This window comes from Mytilus galloprovincialis, chromosome 8 (assembly GCF_965363235.1).
Source record: "Mytilus galloprovincialis chromosome 8, xbMytGall1.hap1.1, whole genome shotgun sequence".
Classification (NCBI taxonomy): domain Eukaryota; kingdom Metazoa; phylum Mollusca; class Bivalvia; order Mytilida; family Mytilidae; genus Mytilus; species Mytilus galloprovincialis.
This window is the reverse complement of record NC_134845.1, coordinates 31,623,684-31,649,879: the sequence shown is the minus strand read 5'-3', so window position 1 is coordinate 31,649,879 and position 26,196 is coordinate 31,623,684. Positions and strand designations below refer to the sequence as shown.

At 34.7% G+C, this 26,196-nt stretch overlaps 1 protein-coding gene and 1 long non-coding RNA gene across 2 annotated transcripts; both read right to left on the bottom strand.

Moving 5' to 3' along the window:
- Positions 1-16,862: 16,862 nt before the first annotated feature.
- LOC143085569 (uncharacterized) lies at positions 16,863-23,375 on the bottom strand. The gene is made up of 2 exons (XM_076262009.1): positions 17,147-23,375; positions 16,863-16,928 (listed from the first exon to the last, which is right to left on the bottom strand). The coding sequence occupies exon 1, from the start codon at positions 23,362-23,364 to the stop codon at positions 17,437-17,439; it is 5,928 nt and encodes a 1,975-aa protein (XP_076118124.1). The 5' UTR covers positions 23,365-23,375; the 3' UTR covers positions 16,863-16,928; positions 17,147-17,436.
- A 761-nt stretch (positions 23,376-24,136) lies between these two features.
- LOC143043229 (uncharacterized) lies at positions 24,137-24,611 on the bottom strand. The gene is made up of 2 exons (XR_012968263.1): positions 24,421-24,611; positions 24,137-24,202 (listed from the first exon to the last, which is right to left on the bottom strand). It is a non-coding gene; the product is annotated as an uncharacterized LOC143043229 (long non-coding RNA).
- Between the last annotated feature and the right edge of the window lie 1,585 nt (positions 24,612-26,196).

The window sequence follows — 26,196 nt, the reverse complement described above, 5'->3', positions numbered from 1 at the left end:
TTTATTTAATGGGTCAATTTATACATAATTTATCCTGCCAGGTTAAGTACAGGTATGATATTCCGAACTCAAAAGTTTTTGAATACTTAAAGATGAGAAGACTGAAAGAAATAGATAGCCCCAATTTCCTTTGAGTTTTTTTGTTTTGTTTTTATTTTACTCAAGTGGTCAAAATCTAATGGTTATCAACACTCTGTTTGGAAAATGATGTAGCGAAGGACATTCCTAGCCAATATGGAATCATTTATGTCTGCATGTCAGACAATGTATAGAAATTACTTTTTGGTCAATCTGTTTTAGTTACCTATACTCAACTTTTGCCAACAACTAGCCAAAGTTGCAGTTGTGGGTTATCTCTACGAACTTCTAATTTGGTTACATTTTCAGGAATTCTCCAAATTAATGTCTCTTTATTATCTCCACTTCTTTGAGTATTTTGAGGTTATAAATTTAAGAATAAAGGCAATAGTAGGACACCGCTGTTCAATAAGAAACTTAATTAAAACCAGTTATACAAATCTAGAATAAAAAACCACAGAAAACAGAAGAATTGTATTCGGTTTTTTTTTTTTTTGTTCGTCGGCATTGAATATATAACCTAGAATTGAGGGGAAAGGGGTTACGCAAAAGCCGTATGATGTGGATACTCGTCTATTCAGGTTGGTGATCTCGAAGATGAATTTTGGTAAAATGTGTCATTTAGAAAGTAATTTCATACAGGAATACATTGCGTTCATTTGGTTAAACTGATTAAATAAAACAAATAAAAACAAGTCTTACTTAATGTAGAGCCATTTGTTAAAACATGTAGTGATTTATATAAAAATAAAATGTATATTGCCAGATCATTATTGTATTCGAGGATTTGAAATCAATATGTGTAGTATAATATCATGTCAACATCTGTGTGGTATTTTGCCATGCATTAATCTACTGAAACAAAATGTCACTGATAAAACTTGTTTTTTACAAAATTTATACGATTTGTCAATATTTTACCGTGATGGGTATTAGATATGAATCGAATAACCGTTGACCAAAAATGAACCACGGGAAGGTTAATCGAAATTAAAAATCCTCACAATTGATATTGAAATCTCTAGTATTCTTATTTCAAAACTTGCTGGATACGCCCTTGATTAAATAAGCGGAATTGAAATCCCATCATATTATGTCTGGGACCACAAATGTGGTCCTTAGTGGGGACAGTGCATAACTCAGGTTTTTTCATACACCCCAAAATTTAATCTTTCGTGTTTTGGGCCTCAAATATCCAGTTATGAGGTACTAGTAATTATAATTCCATACAAACCAGAGGTTAAAATTTGGAGGTAAAGAAATGATTGGGTCAGGTTGAAAAAGGTCAAACATTGGTATGACTGAAATAGACAAACTTAATTCAAGACCTTAGTGACATCATGAAAATAACATTGTCCATATTCTGAGTTAGAGTTCTATAATGTTGCAATAAATTGTCTCAATATAAGTACACCACTGTAAAAATATAACGGAGAAAGTTAGAGCAGGTCTTTTTTTTAATTCGCATTTAGATCTAGAGATTCACTTAAAGTAAACTGTATTCTCTATCCATTATCATGTTATGTAATAAAATGCACTGTCATTTATATATGTTCACATATTTTCTTTCTTTCAAAACGTGTATACATGTTCAACAAAATATACTGATTTCAAATCAAATTAATTTGAACTTTTGAAGCGTATATACAAGTGCTACTAAAATAGAAGGTTTCATGTTTAATTTATTTAATTTATTTCATTTTTTTTAATTTGAGGATTAAGTTAGCCATGTTTACATCCTTTCATGTTAATGTATATCCTGTACATGTATGTTAACATTGTCTTTAGTTGAATGATCTGATACCGAACATTATTCTATAATAAGAATGTGGACGGTAACAGTTGTTCTAAAGTATGTATATATAACAGATGCAGTATGAGCTGTAACATATTTTTCATAGTGCCTTACTGATTGTTTTTTATAGGGTTATTTTGATTCTACTTATCATGGTAATTATAATTTTCTAAGCAGTATTTTTCTTTCTTTTTAAGTAGAACAGTTGTAGATCTATTCATTAAAAATAAGAGCAGTTGTATATATTTTAGTTCATTAATATAATTTTATTTTTTATAAACTTTAGTCTTTTTGTTCAATAATAGATCTATCAGGATCCAGTATCACACTGATAACGAATCTTTTATATAACAACAAATACGCTTACCCAGTGTACACGTTGCACTTTTGTCAGAAAAGAAATAACGATTGTTCAAGGGAAGTTCTTCAGACAAAGCGGAATAACTCAGTCCTTCCTTCTACAGTTCTAGTTCCATTTATATATATGTAACCAATCGAAAAGTTGAAGGAGAAACAGACCCTCCGAAAACTGTTTTCTTAGAGCTATCTTTAACAAACTAATAAAACTAATAACAGCAAAACTTAATTCAGCAAACGTCAGATTGGTTCCAAAGAAGATACAGCCCGTAACAGAGTAGTGATCGAATTCGCGTTTCTTTACCGTCAGAATAAGTTACGTTATCGACAAACTTATTTCAGAAGTGACATAATTTAATTTTCTTCATCGACAAAATATTTCATGTCCAACGTGTAAAATTTCATTGTTTAAGTCGAAGTTTTTTTAACATAGTAAGACATTTTTTATAATCAACCTCTGTCATTGGCATTTTCATTTTAACGGTAAAGGATCAAATACGGGATCTCCGAAATTTCTATCATTTGTTACGAGGAAATCATTATTCAATCGAACATATGTCTTTGTTCATGACACATATTATGAAATACAAAGGAGTTGAAATGATCAAATACTTTCGAACTGACGGAAACAAAAATACATAATCTAGAATGTGTGTTCTGTCATAAACAATGGCTTCGTCATGCGAATCGACGAGATCATGTTACATGTAACTGATCTTAGATGTAGAAACAGTTGGTGCGACCTCGATAAAATTTTATCAATTTAATATAAGCGATAAATATTCATGACTACAATGATAATGAATTTATTGGAGTCACACCACTGTTTCTACTGTAAACATGAACTCGTCGGTTAGTGCAATGAAGACACTTTTAAAGATTGAGATTGTTGGTTTATTCTTTACACCATCAAGGTATTAAAATTATTTCAGTGTTTATTTAAAGTTAAATTTATTTTCAAATCTCTTCTGTTTAAAATTGTCGAAACTTCCGTTTAAGATTTCTGTGGTAAACTATCTATTCTATAGTTAGGACCATTTTATAATAAATACCCTTTTGTACAAGAATACTTTCTTTATAGAAGTATAGATCTGCTGGTTATATATTTTTTTTATAACTTTCATTATTGTGACGACGCGCTATGAAATTCAGATTAATTTATAAATGAAGTTGTATATAAATTTTTGGTCATAAACACAAATCTTTTAAACAGTTCGACGAGTCCGTCAATGTTACAGTAGTCTGTTTACTGTAAGTTACTAAGCTTGGCCCGATTCATCTGTCATTTATGGAAACTAATTCACCACTTTCTGAGACATTCATTTTTATTTCACCATCAGACATGGAGCTACATTTGTAACTAAAGGAAAACTCTCAAATTAAAGAAATTTGACATGATATACTGAAACTTTCTTATAATCAATTAAACGACTGCTTTTCTTAGATATGTGATTTTTCATGGTCAAACTTTTTCATTGTTAACGGACATTCAGTTGAGATTTTTTATTGTAAACAAATGTTGTTTTTTTTAAAGAAATCAACATTCAAATTTTAGAACTTCATGAACATGTACAGGAAGCTGAATTATTGCACATCTATGTACTACTTAAAATTGTACTTCGATCTGTTGCGTCCTTAAAATGTTCTGACCGTCCTAAGATTTAATGTACAGAAATGTTTCGGCAAATTAAATTCAAATCCGAATTGAATGTTTATGACCCACGAAAAGAGAAACCAGAATCCCTTGATGACCAAACGTATGTACACGTTGGGGCGATTTAGAGTTTTTCAGAAGGAGTGAGATTCCACCCTTGTTGAAAGCCTTTTGGAGACCTCTAGATTTTTAAATTCCCTCCGTTTTTCTCATGGATGGAGTGTGGTATCTCTGTAAATTACCCCATATCTTTTCATTTTCCTATTTACCGAAGGTTCCATTTGAAAAATTCCATTGGATCATATCTGTTAAACTAAATGTACAAAACAGGCTCAAGAAAAGGCGAAATTTCTTTTTCAAACCCGAACTAGAAATCCAAATATTCTGTGTGTGTGCCATTACAAGAAATAGTTTTGCTCGTTATTTTGTCACATTAAAAAAAATTCTCAACAAAATTTTCCCGTTTAAACTGTACTAGAAAAAAGTTTGGCATGTGAAACGGACGAAGACATATTCTAACAGAAGTACAAATATCAGTCCTCCCTTTTGTGTATACATATGAGAAAACATTTCAAAGTTATTGATTGAATTCAAATCCATCACACATACGGTACACATTGTAGTCCGGAAAAATAAAGGACTTCATTCCTATCAAACACCTTTTTAATTGTTTACCAGTATATTTCTTTTAGTTTTGGGTAAAATTGTAAAGAAAATAATACTATCAAGACGTCCTTCCATAAATCTTTTTTTTTCTGTTCTGACTTTGAAGAAATGACTACTTTTCGCCCAATCGAAATGGTGCATGGACATATTTTGTTTCATATTATTAGAATTATTTTCAATATTATCGGTATTAAACTTGATTATCGACACATGAAAGTTTGTCAGCATTGTCAATCTTTTTAACGTTAAAGTACCAATAGTTCGGTCACTACTCAATTAAGTTTGTCGATAACGCAGCTAATTTTGACGGTAAAGAAACATCAATTCGATCACTTCTCTGTTACGGGCTGTAGTAGCACTATTATTTAAGAATTGAATGCTCTTTTTTGTAAATTTATTGGGGTGTAAAAGCGTTGCGTTACTAAAAATGTGCGCACGTCAACGCTTTTACAACCCTATAAAGTTACAAAAAAAAGCATTCAATACTTATAATTACATTTTTACCTATAGGATCATGAAAACACGCCTTTTGTCAAGTTTTTATTTCATTTACCTGTGCACTTTATTGTGGGACCTCGTGTCATCATGAATGAAAAGTTTTATTGTGTGATACAACTGCTTAAGGAATAACATGTGATGTGCAATTAGCCAATCAGAACAAAGTATTATGATGAAACGTGCATCTAATGTAATTATTTCAAAATAAAGACTTGATTTGACAGGAAAACCCCATATCATTGTTGACTGCGTATACTAAAACATACTCACTAGAATTATATAAGTATTGGATTGGCATTTGCTTGTTGACTCGTCCTTTATTGACACAGTGTCATTGCAAAACCTTTTTTCATTAAAGAAAAAAGTAAAATCACAAAAATACTGAACTCAGAGGAAAATCAATTCGGAAAGTACATAATCACATGGCAAAATCAAATAACAAAACGCATCAAAAACGAATGGACAACAACTGTTATATTCCTGACTTGGTACAAGCATTTTCAAATGTAGAAAATGGTGGATTGAACCTGGTTTTATAGCTAGCTAAACATCTCACTTGTATGACAGTCGTATCACATTCCATTATATTGTCACCGATGCGTGAACAAAACAAAGAACCACTGGGCATCCAACCTGGTTTACTAGTGGGTTCAGGTTGCTGAAGTCTTTAGTTTTCTTTGTTGACGTTTCGTTTTGTTTACTGATATTTATCTTTTATTCGTTATTCGTATTTTGTCATACCATTGTCAATTTTTTCGACCTGTGAGTTTTAATATCACTTTTGTATCTTTTGCCTCTCGTTTGCAAGATTTCAGATAATACCTGTCGTGCTGAGCCTGGTAAAATTCCGCTAAACTTTCTAGCATTTAATTCTTGGAATTTTCCTCATAGAAAAAGCTCTTAAATAAAACAGGTTTATTTTTAGTCCATGGATTTACAAATATTATATTTTGACTAAATCTGCTTTATTCAGATGTTATGATGATTCTTATTTTTCCTCAATAAAATAGCTCTTCGGAAAAAGAAATCAAATACCGTATATTCACTACTTGCTAAATCAAAAACAAACATATCTAAATCTTCCAATCTAACTTTCTTTCCGAGAGTCTACACAAAGGACCAAAGACGTCAACTGTTGATTTATTGAACTATGTTAGGAATAGAGCAACAATAATATACAAAATACTCATTTGTACACATTCATTTGGCGTTATGTTTCCGCGAATTTGTCTTACGTTTGAGTGAAGATGGCTTGGGTATGCGCGAACAATTTGCCGCGTCTGCGCGCAAAAATGCAATAATTGTTTTTTTAGAAATTATTGAGGAGTAACATTATTTGAGTAAATTGATAAAAAAAATATCATAATAAATTATCATAATTACAATTTTGAACTGAAATAGAAAAATGGTTAACACACAGCAAGGATTTATGATTGACATTTTTTTCAAACGAGGAAAGTTTGGGTCAAATAGGTAGATGGAATAATGAGTTCTGAAAATTAAAACTAATTCCCAGTTTTAGAAATTAATTAACCAAGGAGTCTACATATCTTTATATTCCAAGAAGTGAGAGATATTGTTCCTTTTGCCACAATGTGCAAATTGATAAATTATATTTTCTTGAGGTTTTGATATGAGGACATTGTTTATATGAATGTCCAAAAAATATCATTCATTTTTTGGGTAAGTGCAATTGATGCAAATAAACAAAAGTGCTTGTCATATAAAACCATGTATTGTTTGCAAATTTTACGGGTAATCGTTTCAGAATAACACAGGGATGTTTAGTCTAACAGCATATCTTTTTTATGCAGCTTGATTTTTTTTTGTAGTCTACTAATGTGATTTCAAGATTAAAATTTGTTTCAAAGGCTGTTATTAAAATCTAAAAGTTGTCATTTGCAGGTCATAAAAAAGGGCTTATGAACTTTGTTTAATGGGATAATGGTACATATTGTACTGTCATTTTTACATATTTGTTTTGAGAGGAGTTATATTTAGCCTCAAAGAATAAAAAGTGTCTGATATAACCTCTATGTAGTAGTTTTAGTGTCAATTTTTCAAGTCACTAAGAAATCGCAAGTACGACAAAAATAGAGTTATCTATCTTTCATTGTTTTACTTGTTTTCGGATTGTTTTCTCTCAATCGATTTACGACTTTTGAACACTGGTCTACTTAACTGTTGCCTTTATTTGGTACGTATTGTTGAAATCTATATAAATGTGATTAATTAAAAACACAATATGGAATTGTGTTAACATATTTGTATTATGATTTTATATTTAATTAATTAACAATAAGGTTGACAAGTTAGCTTAAACGCAAATAAAATTGAGAATGGAAATGGGGAATGTGCCAAAGAGACAACAACCCGACCATAGAAAAAAACAACAGCAGAAGGTCACCAACAGGTCTTCAATGTAGCGAGAAATTCCCGCACCCGGAGGCGTCCCTCAGCTGGCCCCTAAACAAATATATACTAGTTTAGTGATAATGAACGCCATACTAATTTCCAAATTATACACAAGAAACTAAAATTAAAATAATACAAGACTAACAAAGGCCAGAGGCTCCTGACTTGGGACAGGCGCAAAAATGAGGCGGGGTTAAACATGTTTGTGAGATCTCAACCCTCCTCCTATACCTCTAGCCAATGTAGAAAAGTAAACGCATAACAATACGCACATTAAAATTCAGTCCAAGAGAAGTCCGAGTCTGATGTCAGAAGATGTAACCAAAGAAAATAAACAAAATGACAATAATACATAAATAACAACAGACTACTAGCAGTTAACTGACATGCCAGCTCCAGACTTCAATTAAACTGACTGAAAGATTATGATTTCATCATATGAACATCAGACACAATCCTTCCCGTTAGGAGTTTAGTATCATACCATCATAACATATATGAGAAGAACATAACTCGTGTCATGCCAACAACTGGTTTTTGAATAAATGTGCTTAGTTCCGATGCTAAGACCCTATAAGGGAATCAATATTAACGCCAAAATATGCAATCTTTAATGACCTGAGCAAAACATGTCTTTATAACAAAAGTTCGAAATTGCAGTTCAAAAATAAATTAATCAATCATAAAAATATCTACAAACTTTGAAAATTAAGGAATAGATAAGTATCCATCCAGGTTGTTTTTTTTTTCATTTCTTATACTAGTACTAGTAATGTAAAAATAAAAAAAGAGAAAACTAAAAATTTATTCAAAAGCAATTTTAGTTAAACTTGGATACTGAACTGAAGCTAATGATTCAACTTCATCTAACACGATTTTGGATGGTCGATTAACCCTATTTGATTTTAAGCTATTCTGAAGAATATAAGGTTTTCGATTTCGTCTTTGAAGACTTTTGGTTTTGAGGATACCAGCAACACTAGTTATGTGTACGGAATCAGTTTGTCTTCAAACTTGGGCTGCTATAATTATTTATTAATTAGGTATTACACTATGTCTTTTTCAGAAATTTGATAAATATTAATAATGAGGTTATCGTTCAAATTTTTATGTTCGATAAAAGAGGGACGAAAGATACCCGAGGATCAGTCAAACTCATAAATCGAAAATAAACTGAAAACGCCATGGCTAAAAATGAAAAAGACAAACAATAGTTCGCATGACACAAGATATAAAACTAAAGAAAAAGCACCAAAAACTGGGGGTGATCTCATGTGTTCAGGAAGGGTAAGCAGATCCTGCTCCACATGTGGCACCCGTTGTGTTGCTCATAAGTTGACAGAGTTAAATCAGCCTGAAAACGTACAACTGGTTTCATAAATGTAAGTACTCACAACAAGTGTTCCAGAAATTGCTATGACGAATTAAGGTTGGAGACCAAAACTATTATAGCCTACATTTTGAAACGTAAATGATATGGAACCCTTGCAACTGACTATGAACTCTTGTGAAGGACGGAAATCCGAGTAATGGACTTCTGGTAAGATGTGTTTTATTGATGTCTGATGTCGAATATGTAAACCGATTTACCAAGAAGCAATTATGAAATCGTCAAATTTTATGTATAATGATTAATTGAGATATAAGATAATCACTACAGCAATAAATCATATTTCATAATCAGAATAAATGTCCTAGTTTCATATGCCCTCTTTTTCCTTTGCTTACAATCTCGCAATATTGGTTTTTATAAATGAAATAATAAAAATAATCATAATGCAGGATATTTATCTTCAACTTTACCTGTACCGTTGTATCTGAGTGTAAAACGTTGCATTGAACCGCCTACAATTGCCCATGTCACACAAAGTGTGTCTGGAATGAAGAAAATGTCAATATTTATATTCCTTTTTAAAAATAAAGGAATTGAATTATTCACTTAGAAGACTTTTTATTTATTTTTCACAATTGTCAACTTATGGAACTCTTGATACACGGAATCATTTGTAATAAGTTTTAAGTATGAATCCCTGCACTCAATCACAAAATCTGATAGAGAGCTCCATTGCAGAAGAAGAAGAAGAAGAAGAATATAATAAACAATACAGTATACATAGTAGACTATCTGAACGTGTGAAATTAAGACTAGTGATTCTCAAAATGAGCAAGTCTTCAATACTGTTAGCATTAAGAAAATACTTCCATTGATCCTACAAAAACAGATGCCAACAATAACGACTTGTAAGGTTTAAATGTGTTTTATGAATTTATTTCAATCTTAATCATCAATTTCTTCGTCTGTTGGAACTTTAAGATTTTTTCTCAGTACCGTTTTGTTTTCATAAAGGGACATAACACCATTACTAACCGTGTATGAAATAAGCCCCGCCTCCTTTTTACCTAATATGGAATATAAAGGGACGTAACTCCACTACTAACCGTGTATGAGATAAGCCCCGCCTCCCTACAAACCTAATATCAAATATACACGGTTTGCACGCGGGCGCTTTTAACCAATCATATTCCTGGAAATGTATAGGAGGTAAGATAAACATAGTTACAAACACAAATAAGAAACAACAGTTTTCACAATATTAGCATATATATAAAACCTTTGTCTCAGGCACACCTCTAGAAATTAACAAAAAAGAATACTGTGAGTAGGCTAAATATATCTAGCTGTACTGCAGGAGGCACCAAGGGACGGTGCTATATGGCATGTTGGATGCATATTAAAATGTGTATCGGGACATTAACGATATGATTAGATATGTCTTGCGTACAGCTTGAACATACTAACTTACTTATCTTCTCCATCTCGACCGGAACATAATGATAAATGTTACCACAAGCTGCTTTCATGTTCCCTGTTCTTTGCCACATTTTGATCTTGTCCCAAAGTGCATCCAATCTCTAGTATCTCGGCTGCAACATTTCTCCTCTATGTGATACCCTGGATAGTCTTTCTTGTTGGTATCCAGTTGAGATCTACTTTCGGCGTTCTTTTAATTGGAATTCCAAAAACGTATCCTAGCCATCTAAATAAACTCAGCATAGATACCAGGAGTAAATTATGTTTTTACGCCAGACGAGCGCTTTGTCTACAAAAGACTCATCTGTGACGCTCGAATCCCAAAAAGTTAAAAAGGTCAAATAAAGTACGAAGTTGAAGAGCATTGCAAACACTACTTTGCTATTTTTCATCGGTGATGTTCTTGCAATCGCTTCTTTTCAATAAGCTTTTGTTGCTGATCGTATTTGGCAAAAACATTTTGTGTATTTTGCGTTTAGGCAGTTGTAAAGGAATGATTCTGACTTCTGTATATCAGTTTTTAAGATTCGCCAGCATTCTTATTCACACAACAGAACTGATTTGATATTATAAAATAGTTTTTGCTGAGTGTTAATGCAAATGGCTTGGACATCCAGATGTGTTGTAGTTTTGCAAATGTTAAACGTGCTTTCGAAAGTCTAAATTCGATATCTTTCTTGCCCTATCATCGATATTGAGTATGCTTCCAAGATAAGGGAAATCGTAAACATTTTCTATTGGGTTGCCATTGGTGGTGATGGTGGTCGGGTCTTGCAATGAGGTTTTCATGAATATAACTTTAGATTTTGAGATGTTGATATTTAGACTTGTTTTCCTTGCATACATGTTTAAAATGGTATATTTGTTTTCTTTCTAATAGGCGTTTTTGAGTTGCCTTTATTATTGGAGTTGTTGTCTCAATGTTTATATTTCTGCAAGGTCGTTTGCAATGTCTTGGTCTTCCAGTTGACTGACAAGAATTTCATTCTTTTGTATGAGTGTTTCGTTGGATCCAGTCTTTAATCATAAGAAATAGTATAGTTAATAGGATACATGGTTGCCTCAGATCTTACTTTGAATGAATCGGTGGTGACATTACCTAGGATAATGCTTCACTCAAAACTTTGATAGAAGGATTTGATGACTGTTATCATCATGGTATTTTTGTTGTCAAATAGTGCTGCTGGATCCTTTTTGGCATTCATATCTTAAATTACAAGGACAATATAGTGTCGTGGCACTTTGGAGGAGACAGTTTGTAATTGTACATAAAATTTATTCTTTGTTTATTCGTCAGCATTATTTGTTGGTGCATAGCATTGATTTTCAGAAATTTGAAATTTAACCTTAATGTCATATGGTGGTCATATATTGGTTCCCATTACCGGCTTAACAAAATGTTTGTTGCTTCTTTATTTATGATAATGGCAACTCAATTATTGTGATTAGTATTTTGAACTGCATATAGTAGTTTGTGTCCAGTACTTGGTTTCATTTTTCCAGACCCTGTCCAACGATATTCAATTACACATACATATCTATCCCATACGGCTGTATTGCTCTGGTAACTTGTGCAGTTTTTGACATTTCGAACTCGTACGTACATTCCAATGTCCAATTGGGAGCTTTCTTTTTGGCAAAAGAAGACTCGCATTCTTCTAGTTTTTCTGCGTACGCTTTCACTAGGAACTGTCACACTTTCATCACGATCCTTTTCTTGAAATTGTCCTTGTTGTAGTTTCTGTAACTAGTTTGCACATAAGGAATTTCATTTATGCATAAAAATCTAGGATCGACATCTTTCATCATAATCAATTTTATCCAGCATATGCTTGTAAAAGCGTAGAAAAGTACGAAAATGTTTTTCATGACATTGCTGTATGAAATCCTATATGAAGTACAGCAACTGATATATTATATGGATTACAGCTACTGATATTTTCTACGAAGTACAGCAACTGATATCTTCTATAAAGAACAGCTACTGATTCTCCTATAAAGAGCAGCAACTGAAATCTCCTATGAAGTACAACTACTGATATATTATGAATAACAGCTACTGATAAAGTATATGAAGTACAGCAACTGATATATTATATGAATAACAGCTACTGATATCCTCTATGAAATACAGCTATTGATATCTTCTATGAAAAACAGCTACTAATATCTTCTATGAATAACAGCAACTGATATCTTCTATGAAAAACAGTTACTAATATCTTCTATGAATAACAGCAACTGATATCTTCTATGAATAACAGCAACTGATATCTTCTATGAAAAACAGCTACTAATATCTTCTATGAATAACAGCAACTGATATCTTCTATGAATAACAGCAACTGATATCTTCTATTAATAACAGCTACTGATATATTATATGAAGTACAGCAATTGATATATTATATGAATAACAGCAACTGATATCCTCTATGAAATACAGCTACTGATATCTTCTATGAATAACAGCAACTGAAATCTTCAATGAGTAACAGCTACTGATATCTTCTATGAATAACAGCAACTGATATCTTCTATGAATAACAGCAACTGATATCTTCTATGAGTAACAGCAACTGATATCTTCTACGAATAACAGCAACTGATATTTTCTATGAATAACAGCAACTGATATCTTATATGAATAACAGCTACTGACTTCTTTGAAGTACAGCTACGGATTGCTTCTATGAAGTATAGCAACTGATTGATATTTTATGTGAAGTACATTAACATGCGTCTTCTATGACGTACAGCTACTGATATATTAATTTTAGTTTCTTGTGTACAATTTGGAAATTAGTATGGCGTTCATTATCACTGAACTAGTATATATTTGTTTAGGGGCCAGTTGAAGGACGTCTCCGGGTGCGAGAATTTCTCGCTACATTGAAGACCTGTTGGTGACCTTCTGCTGTTGTTTTTTTCTATGGTCGGGTTGTTGATTCTTTGGCACATTCCCCATTTCCATTCTCAATTTTATACAGTACAACAGGTGATATCTTCTATGAATAACAGCAACTGTTTTCTTCTATGAAGTACAGCTATTGATACCTTCTATGAGGTACAGCAACTGATACCTTCTATGAGGTACAGCAACTGATATCTTTTATGAATAACAACAACTGATATATTATCTGAAGTACGGTAACTGATATCTTCTATGAATAACAGCAAATGATTTTCTCTATGAAGTACAGTAACTGATATCTTCTATAAATCACAGCAACTGATATCTTATATGAATTAAAGCTACTGACTTCTTAGAAGAACAGCTACTGATATCTCCTATATACAGTACAACAGGATATATCTCCTATGAACTATACCAACTGATATCTTCTATGAAGCAGCACAGGAAATGCTATCTTCTATGAAGTACACCTGGTATTAGAATGTAGGACGACATGAATTCATATCAGCAGATTAAATACTTTGAACTTGCCTTGAGTAGCTGCACTTATTTTTTTATATGTGTTATGGTTTTCTTTGTAACCTTGTTTGTGTTATCTATTAAGCTGGGTTTTTTTAGGGTTGAATGCTAATTTTTATATTAAGTCCTTTGTAAAAAAAAACAACACTGGTTTAACCCTGCTTCATGTATAATGTTAAAAGTAAGGAACCTTGTCAGTTGTTGTCTTATATTTTATCTTACTGTTTCTTTTAATTTGAATTTTTTTGGTGTTGATGGCAAATCTTTGAAATGTTCCATTTAATTTCTTATAAACTTTTAAAATTTGACATATTCTATAAAATCTGTCTATTATTGAATATACAATTTGGATATTTCTGTCTATGAGGTGCTGTTTCGTGAATGTTTGTCCCATTTCTGGTTTTTAATACATATTGCACAAAATGCAAGATTGCAATAAGCTAGTGGATGTAATGTGAAAACTAAAAAGTGCATATATAATTTTAAATAATACATTTTTTTCTACCAGTTGTTTTAAAAACAAAGAATTATGGTTCCAGACTTTTCGAATTATTTATTTGTTTTGCTACTTCCCTACTGTATTTAATATAAATAGGTTATAAGATTTAAAGTGTTTTGTACAAACTTTACATATAAAATTTTCAATCTGAATCGAACATTAAACTAACAATACTTTGTTTGTTTCGTTGTCTTTTTTCCTTTTGACAGCGGCGGTGTCTCCATTTTAAGCACCATTAGCATTCATATAAGATGAATAATTTAGTTAATCTAATAGAAAAAAGATTGATTGTACGAGAAATTCCGCCATAGGAAACCAATACTGTCTAGCTCTGTCAGGTAAACGAAGCATAATAACTATAAAATTACATTGGACGATACCCAAGGGACTATGACATTGAGGAGGATCCCACACTCTAGGCCCCTTCCAAAAATTACTGATTTCTAGTCTTACATTTTGACAACAACAGTTTTGCATTACTTTCAATGGTAAGAAGATATTGCACATTATCAGTCTTATTTTTGTTTAAATTGTCACGTTTGTTAATGCAATCTAGAATTGTAAACTTATTAAAAGGGCTCAGTTCTAAAACAAAAATGAACGAGTAGTTGAAAATATGTGCCTCACATTTCTCGAGAAAATAGATAAAAAAGTAATTAGAAGACACCGAGAGGACAATATCAAAAGTTGAAGAAAACAGTTAACAACAGAAAAAAAAACGAAGGAATATGCATCAGTCCACAGAATTTTAAATGAAACGTATCCATACTCATCTATGTCAATGAAAGTCTGTAGCTTTCATTAAATTATAATGGCAGCTGAAGAAATTTTCAATGAACTGACTTCAATCTATCCTTTAAAAATCCAAAATCAAACCCTAAATTTATCAAGATATACTGACAGGAAACGTTCCTGGGACGTCGTATCAACTGGGAGACACAAGGTACATAGGTGCGCATGTGTAGCTGTTGCGAGAATATTGGTACCTAAACTCGAGACGTTCATAATTTAAAAATTGAAGTCATCTGTCTTGTTGTATAGTTAAAGTTCTATATCCGACCGTTACTGTACTATCATTTGCTTTATTCTATTATATAATAGATGATCGTCAAGATACGAAGAAGAGCTAACTGGTATCATTTATTGTAATATTAATATAGAAAGATGCAATCATAGTCAAAGTCATCAAACCTTAGATTACCCTATCAGACAACATCATTTCGTATGGCGTATATACTAAATTTAGTCGTATCTATGATGAGTTTATTTCTATAAGTGGCAAATATTTCATGCAAGTTTAGACGATTTTAGACGATTTTAATCATTGTATGAAGTTTTGTCAGTTTATAACTTTTCAACGAATACAGTGCCCATGCATTTATAGACTTGTGTATTTTGTTAGAAATTTTATGTTTGCATATTGTGTATATACATACAGTTAAAACAACATATTACGAAAAAAATGATAATCATGTATAACGATCTTTCATATTTAAAAAGAAAGTTTGAAATACATCATCGTAACAATAAAATAACACATCATTTATCATATTCCACGGTATATAATACATCATTTATGAAAAGTTTAGTACTGTAATAGAGGCATGCGACAAAGCGAGCCAAAATCTTTCAAAGAAGATAAAAAAAATACAGTGCTTTCTTTTTTTGGTTTGCATATTTGGAGATGGTTAAAATAATCAAGTTTTACAAGAATATAAAGTCTAAGACGTACAATAACTCGAAACATCTTTTAAAGATTACATTATCAAATAATCCAGTACAAATGTTCCAAAAAGTAAACAATTAACCCTAATTCATTGCTATCTATTTGAATGGATATTTTACATGTAAAGAGAGGTGGATTATCCAGTCATTACATGATTTAATTGCATAAAACGGAAAATCTGAAAACATCGTGGGGCATCTTAAAATGTAGATCATATTTTCAAAATTTAAATGAGAATTACTTACAATTTAAATGCTAACATTTGCAGAGTATTGACAATAGAACATGTACGAGCAATTTTGTGTCACATGATATGATGGAGTTATCTCCCCATTATCATTAATGATGGTAGATCACATTTCATTGGACAAACAAATTAAGAGATAGTGTTACTTTTCATTACCTGACGTAATCTATTAAATGATTCAGTTCCATTATACATAAATGTAATCTGTAATATACACTTACTCAAATTATACTGATAATCTTCGAGAAAATTATCATTTCATAACAATACGTTTATGCTAGAAAGAAATGAGTTTTACAATTTTACAGTTAACTATTTTCTGTTCTTTTAACATTTAATTCGAAATCTTTTTTTTTAAACTTTTTAAAATGAGAGGTTTCCAGCTGTTTCTTTATTTCATACTTAATGAGAGATAAAAGATACCAGACGGACAGTCATACTCATATATCGAAAATAAACTGACAACGCCATGGCTTAAAATGAAAAAGACAAACAGACAAATAAAAGTACACAAGTTACAACATAGAAAACTAAAGAATAAGCAACACGAACCCCACCAAAAACTAGGGGTGATCTTAGGTGCTCTGGAAGGGTAAGCAGACCCTATGCTGAGCCGGACTCAACTAGTTTAACCAGGTGACTGCAATCGCAATCTCGATGAATATATAACGAACACAACTTGTTTGATAAATTGTAATTAATATATTCCACCAGAAAGGTTACAAGTAGTCAGTAGATTGGTAAACTGAAAGAAATAAAAATACAATATTTTACAATGTGTACGAATTAAATATGAAAGTTAAATACAAGATTATTAATCGTGTCAAAAACGAAAGTAGAATTTACAGTTCATTTCTCGGAAATAAATAACTTACAGTTCGTATGTATTTATAAATCACTTATCTAAAAATATCGGAGTTAAACAGAATAATTTATCACAGTTTATGAATGAATCAAACGTACTTGACAGTGGTATGTCTCGATTTCCTCAGAAAGTAGAAAAGTCGTCCATTTTCCATGCGTTGAAATATTGAAGCGGACGGTGTCACATAAATTAAAGGTGGTCGATAAATGCGGTGATTTAAGAAAACGGTCCAGTTCAATTTGTTCCGGATAAAAATGAAAACATGTAATAAACATTAAATGTGGAACAGAATACTCCCCGTCTGATGTCTAACTGATATCACTATTTCAAATATATCACACACTTGAATATCTGATTATATAAGTCCAAAGTATCACTATAAAATTAATTATACACAGTCATTCTCGATGAGAAGAATCATGTCCACAATCGGTCGTGTGTAGACGGATGCTTTTCCATTTACGATTATACGTACTTCTGCTTTCCGGACATGTTCATCGGAACCTTTAAACGATTTTAGTATAACTCCTATTGGCCATTGAGTACGGCAAAGATTTTTGTCCTTTAGGAGAATAACGTCTCCCTTGATAAGATCGCGGCGATCTTCGGTCCATTTTCGTCGTGGTTGTAGTAACGGCAGGTACTCTTTCCTCCAACGGGACCAGAAAACACTGGCCAGAGCCTGTACACGTCTCCATTCGGCTAGACATAGATCCCGTTTGTCGAATTCTCCAAGCTGATCTGAAGTGAAGATGTAATCGGTCTTTTGTGTCAATAACATAGCTGGTGTTAAGATTAGCGGATTCTCTGGATCTGTTGATACTGGTACCAGAGGTCTTGAATTGATTATCGCTGAAAGTTCTGCCATGAATGTATTTAGAACGTCATGCGTAAGACTCCTTCCAGCGGCGTTGATAAGCATAGAATCAAGTATTCTCCTTGCGATACCAATCATTCTTTCCCAGGCTCCACCCATGTGGGATGAATGTGGCGGATTGAAGATCCAAGTTGTACCAGAATTGTACAGAAAGTTCTTGAAGGGTCCATCTTCGACGTTGATTGAGTCAATCTTTAGATCGTCGATTGCGCCAATAAAGTTTGTTCCACGGTCGGATCGGAAAATCTTAACTTGACCTCTGATAGCGGCGAATCTTCTGACGGCGTTTATGAAGGCTGAAGAGCTCATTTCCTCGATTAGTTCGATGTGAACAGCTCTAGTCACTAAGCATGTGAAAAGAATTGCCCAACGTTTTGAGTTTGCGTATCCACCACGTGTTTTACGTGAAACAATTGTCCAAGGTCCAAATGTGTCTATTCCAACGTTGGTAAACGGAGGTGACGGTTCAAGACGGTCCTCTGGCAAATCAGACATGATTTGACACTCAGTTTTTCCTCTCAGTTTGCGGCAAGTCACATATTTGTGAATGAGAGAAGAGATCAAGCGTTTAGCTCCGACGATCCAGAATCCTGCGGAACGAATCGCTCCATCTGTGAAGTGGCGACCTTGATGTTTTATCTTTTCATGGTAGTGTCGGACTAATAATATCGCTATATGATGGCGTCCAGGGACGATTAATGGTTTCTTTTCACGGAGGTTTAAGTCAGATTTGGCAATACGGCCTCCTACTCGTAACAGTCCTCGTTCGTCCAAAAACGGATTAAGGTTAGCTATCGGGCTCCGCTTATGAATTTGTTCCTGACGTTTAATGCAATCTATTTCATCTCCATAAACTTCATATTGAGCGGATATTAAGATGAAATTTTCGGCATTCAAAAAGCCTTCCGGAGAAGTCACTGGTGCTGCCTGTTTTGACCCGTGTAAACGGGAGAAACGTTCTAAAAAGGCTATCGCTCGCACAAGTGATGTCCAGTTGGAGAATCTGTTGAATCTATCAGTTCCTATACCTTTACGCTCAGGTGTGGCAAAGGTTTTTGCAACATTAACAATTGCACGTATTTCTCCATCTTCTTCTGGGTCTATTACCTGATATATGTTCTCAGAATTCTTCTGTTCTGAGAACAGAAGTTGTCTTGGTCCTAATAACCATTCACTGCTATGAATTTCGTGAGCAGGTACGGACCTTGTTCCCGAATCTGCGGGATTACGGCTAGTTGGTACATAATTCCATTGATTTGGAGAGCTAAATTTTCTTATTTTCTCTACTCGATTGGCGACATAGATGAAGAACCTTCTTGTCTCGTTACTGATGTAGCCTAGGACTACTTTACTGTCTGTGTAGAATTTTACGGTGTCTATGTGTAAATCTAAATTATCCATGATGGTCTGTGTTATCTCGACTGCTAAAACTGCAGCAGATAGTTCAAGGCGTGGGATAGTATGACCACTTGTTGGTGCCACTTTAGCTTTCCCAAGAATGAATCCTATGTTTGGTTCACCACTACTGTCAGTCGTGCGTAGATATGCAACAGCTGCTATGGCTTTTTCTGATGCATCAGAGAAGACATGTAACTCCTTCGTGGCGGTTTTGCTGAGATATGGCACGTAGGTACGTGGAATGCGCAATGTTTCGATAGCAATTAGAGTATCTCTCCAAGATTTCCACTCATCTGCTGTCTCATCAGTGAGAGGTTGGTCCCAATCGACGGTTTCTGATACTATTTTCCTTAATAGGAGTTTCCCTTGTAAAATCACCGGAGCCAAAAATCCCAGAGGATCGTAGAGACTGTTTATCGTTGATAAAATTCCTCTCCGAGTGATCGGTTTGTTTTCTGATGATAATTGAAATAAGAAGTTATCAGTGTTTACGTCCCAGCTGAGACCAAGACTACGTTGTAGAGGTTTGGTGTCGCATTCTAAGTCTAGATCTTTAAGATTTGAAGCCAAATCACTGGCATGAAATGCAGACATAACTTCCGCACAATTAGAGGCAAACTTGTGAAGACGTAAGTTTCCATATTTTGCTAATGCTTGCTGTGTGTCCTTCATGAGTTTAACAGCTTCCTCTTTAGTAGGGCATGATGTAAGACCGTCGTCGACATAGAAGTCTCTTGTGACAAAGCTAGTCACGTGACTGCCGAACTCTTGTTCTGATGCCTGAGCTGCTTTTCTGAGTCCAAGCGTAGCAACGGCAGGTGACGGACTATTTCCAAAAACATGAACTCTCATGCGGAATTCGACAAGGTTCTCTTGTAGGTCGTTGTTTTTATGCCATAAAAATCTCAGATAATTTCGGTGGTCTTTCCTTACTACAAAGCAGTGAAACATGTGTTGAACGTCTGCAGTTACAGCTACCATTTCTTTCCTGAAACGCAGCAGTACTCCCAAGAGATCATTGGTCAAGTCTGGACCTGTAAGCAGGACGCTGTTAAGTGAAACTCCGTTACATTTGGCTGAAGAATCAAACACACCTCTTATCTGATCAGGTTTCTTCGGATGATAAACACCAAACAATGGTAAATACCAGCACTCCTCAAGTTCGTGCAATGGTGGAGCAAGCTCTGCATGATTGTTGTCTAGGATCTTACTCATAAATGTAAGAAAATGTTCCCGCTTAACTGGGTTTCTATTCAGACTGGTGTCTAACATATTCGCACGATGTAGAGCTTGTTGTCTGTTGCTTGGCAACGGCTGTCTTGGCACTCGGAACGGTAACGGTGCTACCCAACTTCCTTCCGAGTCTCTCACAAATTCGTTGTCCATCTGCTTCATGAACATTTTGTCTTCATATGACATTCCAGGCTTATCATCGTCCTTTGTTTTTTCAAAGAGTGGCGATTGTAAATCTTTCTTAACGGGGTCTGTGTAGTTTTCCCGAATGTCAAATTTGCTTGTACATGGTTGAAACGTTGAAGGTTGTCCTGTAGGTAAAATGTTGGTTATTTTGACATTTAACTCGAGAGGCACATGCTGCTTGTTAATGCAGGTTTCTCCTATCACTACCCAACCAAGTTTCAATTGTTGTGCATATGGAGTTCTGGGTGGTCCTATGCGCTGATCGAGGACATGGTGTGCCTCTATAAGGTCTCTGCCAATTAAGAGAAGAATTTGGCAATTTTCATCTATTGGTGGAATGCTACCCCTAAGTTCTTTTAAATGAGGGTGATGCATTGTTACTTCAGGAGTAGGTATTTCGTCCCTATTATTGGGAATATGATCACATTCAATCAGTACAGGAAGATCAAACTTGTCATCACCATTGATTGATACCATGACGAAACCTCTTCCTCTTTTGCCGGAAGTGACTACTTTGCCGGAGCATGTTGATAAAGTATAGTTCTCCGGTTTATCTTTGACGTCGAAAAGATTAAAGAATTCGGGCGATGCTAGCGACCGGTTGCTTTGGTCATCAATGATGGCGTACATGCGAATAACTTTGTATTGGTTATCTTTGTGATAAACATTCACAGGAAGTATTTTAGCACAAGATTTCCCGCCATATGTATCTTTGCAGATCTCAGTACAGGTAGAGTTAACTGAGGTTGCCTTAGTTTCAGCCGATTCTATAGGCTCCCCGCCGTAGGCTTGCTTAGGCGAGCTAGACTGAGAACTTGCAGGTTTCTGTGGTCTAGTGATGTGAAGTGCGGTAGTGTGTTGTTTACTTCCACATTCTTTACAACTTATGCTTGCATTGCAATCCCGGCTTCTATGTGTGGTAGAATCACAACACTTGTAACATACATTGTTTTCTTTTAAAAGACCTTTGCGCTCCTCTATTGACTTAGCTCGGAACGCTCGACATTCATTTAAGGAATGCTTTGTATTGTGCAGAATACAAAGACCTTGTTTGCTGGCGTCTCCAGATTGCTGCTCAACCGCTGTTTTATGAGCACCAACTTTAGTCCTAGGGTAAGGCGTAGACCTTGGCGCAGCACCTTTTGTATTTGGTGTGGCTTTTGACCCAAAGATGAACCCAGGATCGTTCTTTGTTTTGCTTATTTCCCTGATGTAGGCAGAGAATTCTGTGAAAGGTGGAAAGGCAACGTCATATTTGGCCTTGTATCTTGTAGCCCTTGTGGTCCACTTTTCTTGGAGTCCGTACGGTAATTTTTCAACAATAGGATTTTTCCCGGACGAGGAGTCAAAATATGCTAGCAAACATCCCAGCTTGGGATTTTCCTTGTGATATTCTATTTCTGATAAAATGTCAGACAGTTCGTAGAGACGTGCGTTGTCCTTATTTGTTACGGTAGGGAATTTTGCAAGTTTAATCTTGAGAGAGGCTTCCAACATTTCTGGAGCACCATACCGCTCGTCAAGCCTCTTCCATAATCTTTGTATACCTATGGTAGGATTATTAGCGTTCGACGCTCTTATGCTAATGGCGTGTTTAGCAGACTCTGGACCGAGCCACTTGATCAGTAAATCGATCTGTTCTGAGTCAGAGACTTGTAACTCATCAGTCACGTTCTTGAAGCTTGCTTTCCAAGTATGAAAGGACTCTGCCCGATCGTTAAAGCTTGTTAATCGGGAGAAAAGCAAGTCCTTGCGTAAAAGGAATCTAGTTATCTCTGATGTAAGGTTGATTTGTTGCTGGTGTGAAACAGGGATCTCTTCTATAAAGTCTTGTTTTGTGCGTAAGACAGGGATCACTTCTTTAACACCCTGTTTTTGATGTTCAGTAGGGCTCTCATCTGAAAGGCCTAATTTTTGTATGCCGGTTACTAATCCCAGATCTGGGATAAAGGTAACTTCCGGTGACTTATTATTGGAAGGCAAGACAGCAGATGTCTGTGACAGCAAGTTGGGTGCCACGGATGGCACGAACGCTGGTGCGTCGTGACTCAGCTCGATCTTAACAGGAATTTGTCTTTTCCTTTGAGGTTCTGTTACTTCCTTTACAACAGTTGATTCAGGAAGTTTATTGACGAAATCTTGCACGCGCTGGAGCGGGTCTTCCGTTTCGTCAGGGAGATCGCTAACTGCTTGGCTGCCGTCGTCTTCCAGGATACGAGCCTCGGCTTCTGCGGCTGCAGCTTCTCTTTTTGCTTCGAGAATGTTCATAGCGGCCTTAAGTTCGGCTTTTTCTCGGACCGCACTTGCGGCTTCCTGTTCCATTTGAGTTTTCATGCGAACGGCCTCCTGTTCTTTTTTAGCTTTGATGTGCTCTTCCTCCTGTTCAATTCGAGCTTTTCTATGTGCGGCCTCTTGTTCCGCTTCGGCTTTTCTATAAGCGGCCTCTTGTTTTGCACGGATAGCTTCTTGTTCCATTTCGGCCTTGATTTTTGTTTGTCTATATAGGGTCTCTTCCTGTAAAACGGCCTCCTGCTTAAGGAGGGCAGCTTCTTGCTCGGCAAAGGCTATCTTTGATCTAGCGGACTCTGCCTTGGCACGCTTTCTCCTAGCTAGGCTCGACATGTCGGAGGCGTGTGAGCTCCCAATGTGCGAGCTTTTCTTGCCCTTAGATGTCCTCGTTTTTGTTGATTTAGCCTTTGTCAAGGTAAGGCGATGTTCGTGCAAAGCTTCAATTGCCAGGTCAACTTTAGAAATTCGGATATCCGTTGATAATTTGCAGGTATCAATGTCTTGAAGGCTGTCTAATGTTTTTGTACTTTTGAGAAATTGCAAGTACTCGTCTGTGAGCCTGCGATAATTAGTACAGGCTTGTACAATTTTATCTTGTGCTGTTAACAATTGCTGGAGGTCGTTAGAAGCCTTGGTTGTTTCTAATAATCTAGATTCTAGGTTTGACCATAGGGCCTCTAAGTCGTTATAGAACTTGTCACGTTTTTCTATAAAGGCTCCCTGTCCCCTTTCGGTAAGTTCACGTACTCGCCTAGTCTCGGCGCTTTCACCTAAGTTTGTTGTTTCAGACGGATTTTCTTCTGGTTCTTCAGTGACATCTCCCTCGGGGGGCTGAACTTCTTCTTGTTGTTCCTTGTGACTGAGATCCATGATGTAAATCAACTATTTGTAGGCAGTGTTAGTTCAACGTTGTTGGTTTGCTGCCTAGGACGCACAAGCTGTGTTGCGTAGTGTCAAGGTAACAGCTACGAACGATGCTCCGTTGTATTTCCTGTTCAGGAGATGTGTAGACAAGTTGTTGTCAATTTACTATGCTGAGCCGGACTCAACTAGTTTAACCAGGTGACTGCAATCGCAATCTCGATGAATATATAACGAACACAACTTGTTTGATAAATTGTAATTAATATATTCCACCAGAAAGGTTACAAGTAGTCAGTAGATTGGTAAACTGAAAGAAATAAAAATACAATATTTTACAATGTGTACGAATTAAATATGAAAGTTAAATACAAGATTATTAATCGTGTCAAAAACGAAAGTAGAATTTACAGTTCATTTCTCGGAAATAAATAACTTACAGTTCGTATGTATTTATAAATCACTTATCTAAAAATATCGGAGTTAAACAGAATAATTTATCACAGTTTATGAATGAATCAAACGTACTTGACAGTGGTATGTCTCGATTTCCTCAGAAAGTAGAAAAGTCGTCCATTTTCCATGCGTTGAAATATTGAAGCGGACGGTGTCACATAAATTAAAGGTGGTCGATAAATGCGGTGATTTAAGAAAACGGTCCAGTTCAATTTGTTCCGGATAAAAATGAAAACATGTAATAAACATTAAATGTGGAACAGAATAGACCCTGCTCCATATGTGGTACCTGTCGTATTGCTCATGTTATAACAAATAAAACGTTGCATACGGTTTCTTTTTTTTTTATATATACATTAGTTAAATGTGTGATCTTGTATGTTCGACTTCCAATGAGTATAGTTGACTTGAAACTATTTATTAAAAATGCGCATAGATTGGATGTAAATTATTTATGAAGGTTTTAATTTTACTATTTTAAACATTACAACAATGTCATTACTCAAGCTTTCTATATCAGTCACCAAATATATTATGAAATGATGCAGTTTTTTTTCTCTTTATTTCACTTCTAATCTTGCCCAGTTCAGTTTTCAATAAAGCATGCCATTTGTACATTTGTATCGACAAAGTGAGAAATCGAAAGAACAGAAATTCCAGAGCTTTTAGTGTTTACGAATTAATATGAAAAAACAGCCAAAAGATATCTCGTTTTTAATCTCTTTGATTTTTTGTCAAATGTTTAAGCGTACATGTGTGTCTGTATAGATCAATAAAATGCAACAATATGTTTCGTTTGATCTTTACATAAATCGCGTTGAAAAGCTGTTTCATTTTATAGACGTCATTAGTTTCCTTGATTAGAATATAGCTGCATGTGAGCCTGTATTATTTGCTTGTTTCACCACTTTTTTCTGTAATAGGCAATTGTATTTTAAGCTATTTAAATAGTTATTGTAATATCATATTTTTGTTTAATTCAATCAACCCGAGACGGTATTTGGTGAAGATTTCACCACACGATTTCAGATTTGTCTTTCCTTATTCATTAAACTGTCCTTACTTTCTTTTTTTTAAACTGTTAATTTGTTTAACAACAATACAAACACAATCACTTGCAGAAAGTGAAAACTATCACCACTATGTACTTGTTATAAGCTTAAAGCAATGTGAGGGTGCCATTATTTGATAAGAATTGCTAATGTACCATTACCGAACAACTGACCGTATTCCCCCAGTTATTTTTGTATTTCTAGGTAATAAGTTTTCAGTGTGAAGAACCTTTTTATTTACAAAGAGGTGTGTTTTATTACTAAAAGCGAACACGCACACTATCGAGCCCTATATCGGTTGTTGGAAAAAAACAGATCAACTTACACTTTACTTCAGTGTTTATCTGTTCCGTTCTCTTTTTAAAACCGCCCTTTTTTCACCAATTGTTATTTTCTTTTAACTATTTGTCAATAACTGCGAGTACTCTCATGTTTGTGCTTATTTTATTTTGTTTTTGGATTGTACAAGTACGCGTCCACGTTCACTCAAGTGTTTTTGTTAGTTGTATTTCTCTGTATATCCATCTGTAGAGTTTAGCCCTTTTGCAGGTAATTTTGATAATTTGTTCTATATGTTGTACTATAACACCTCTGTCCCAGGTTAGGGAGGGTTGAGCGCCTACAAACATGTTTAACCCCGCCATTTTTTATATGCATGTCCCAAGTCCGGAGCCTGAAGCTCAGTGGTTGTCGTTGGTTCATGTCTGTCATATTTGTTTTTCGTAAACTGTTTTGTGGTAAATATGGCCGTTAGTTGTGAAATGTTTCATATTTTTCATGTCAGGGACTTTTATAT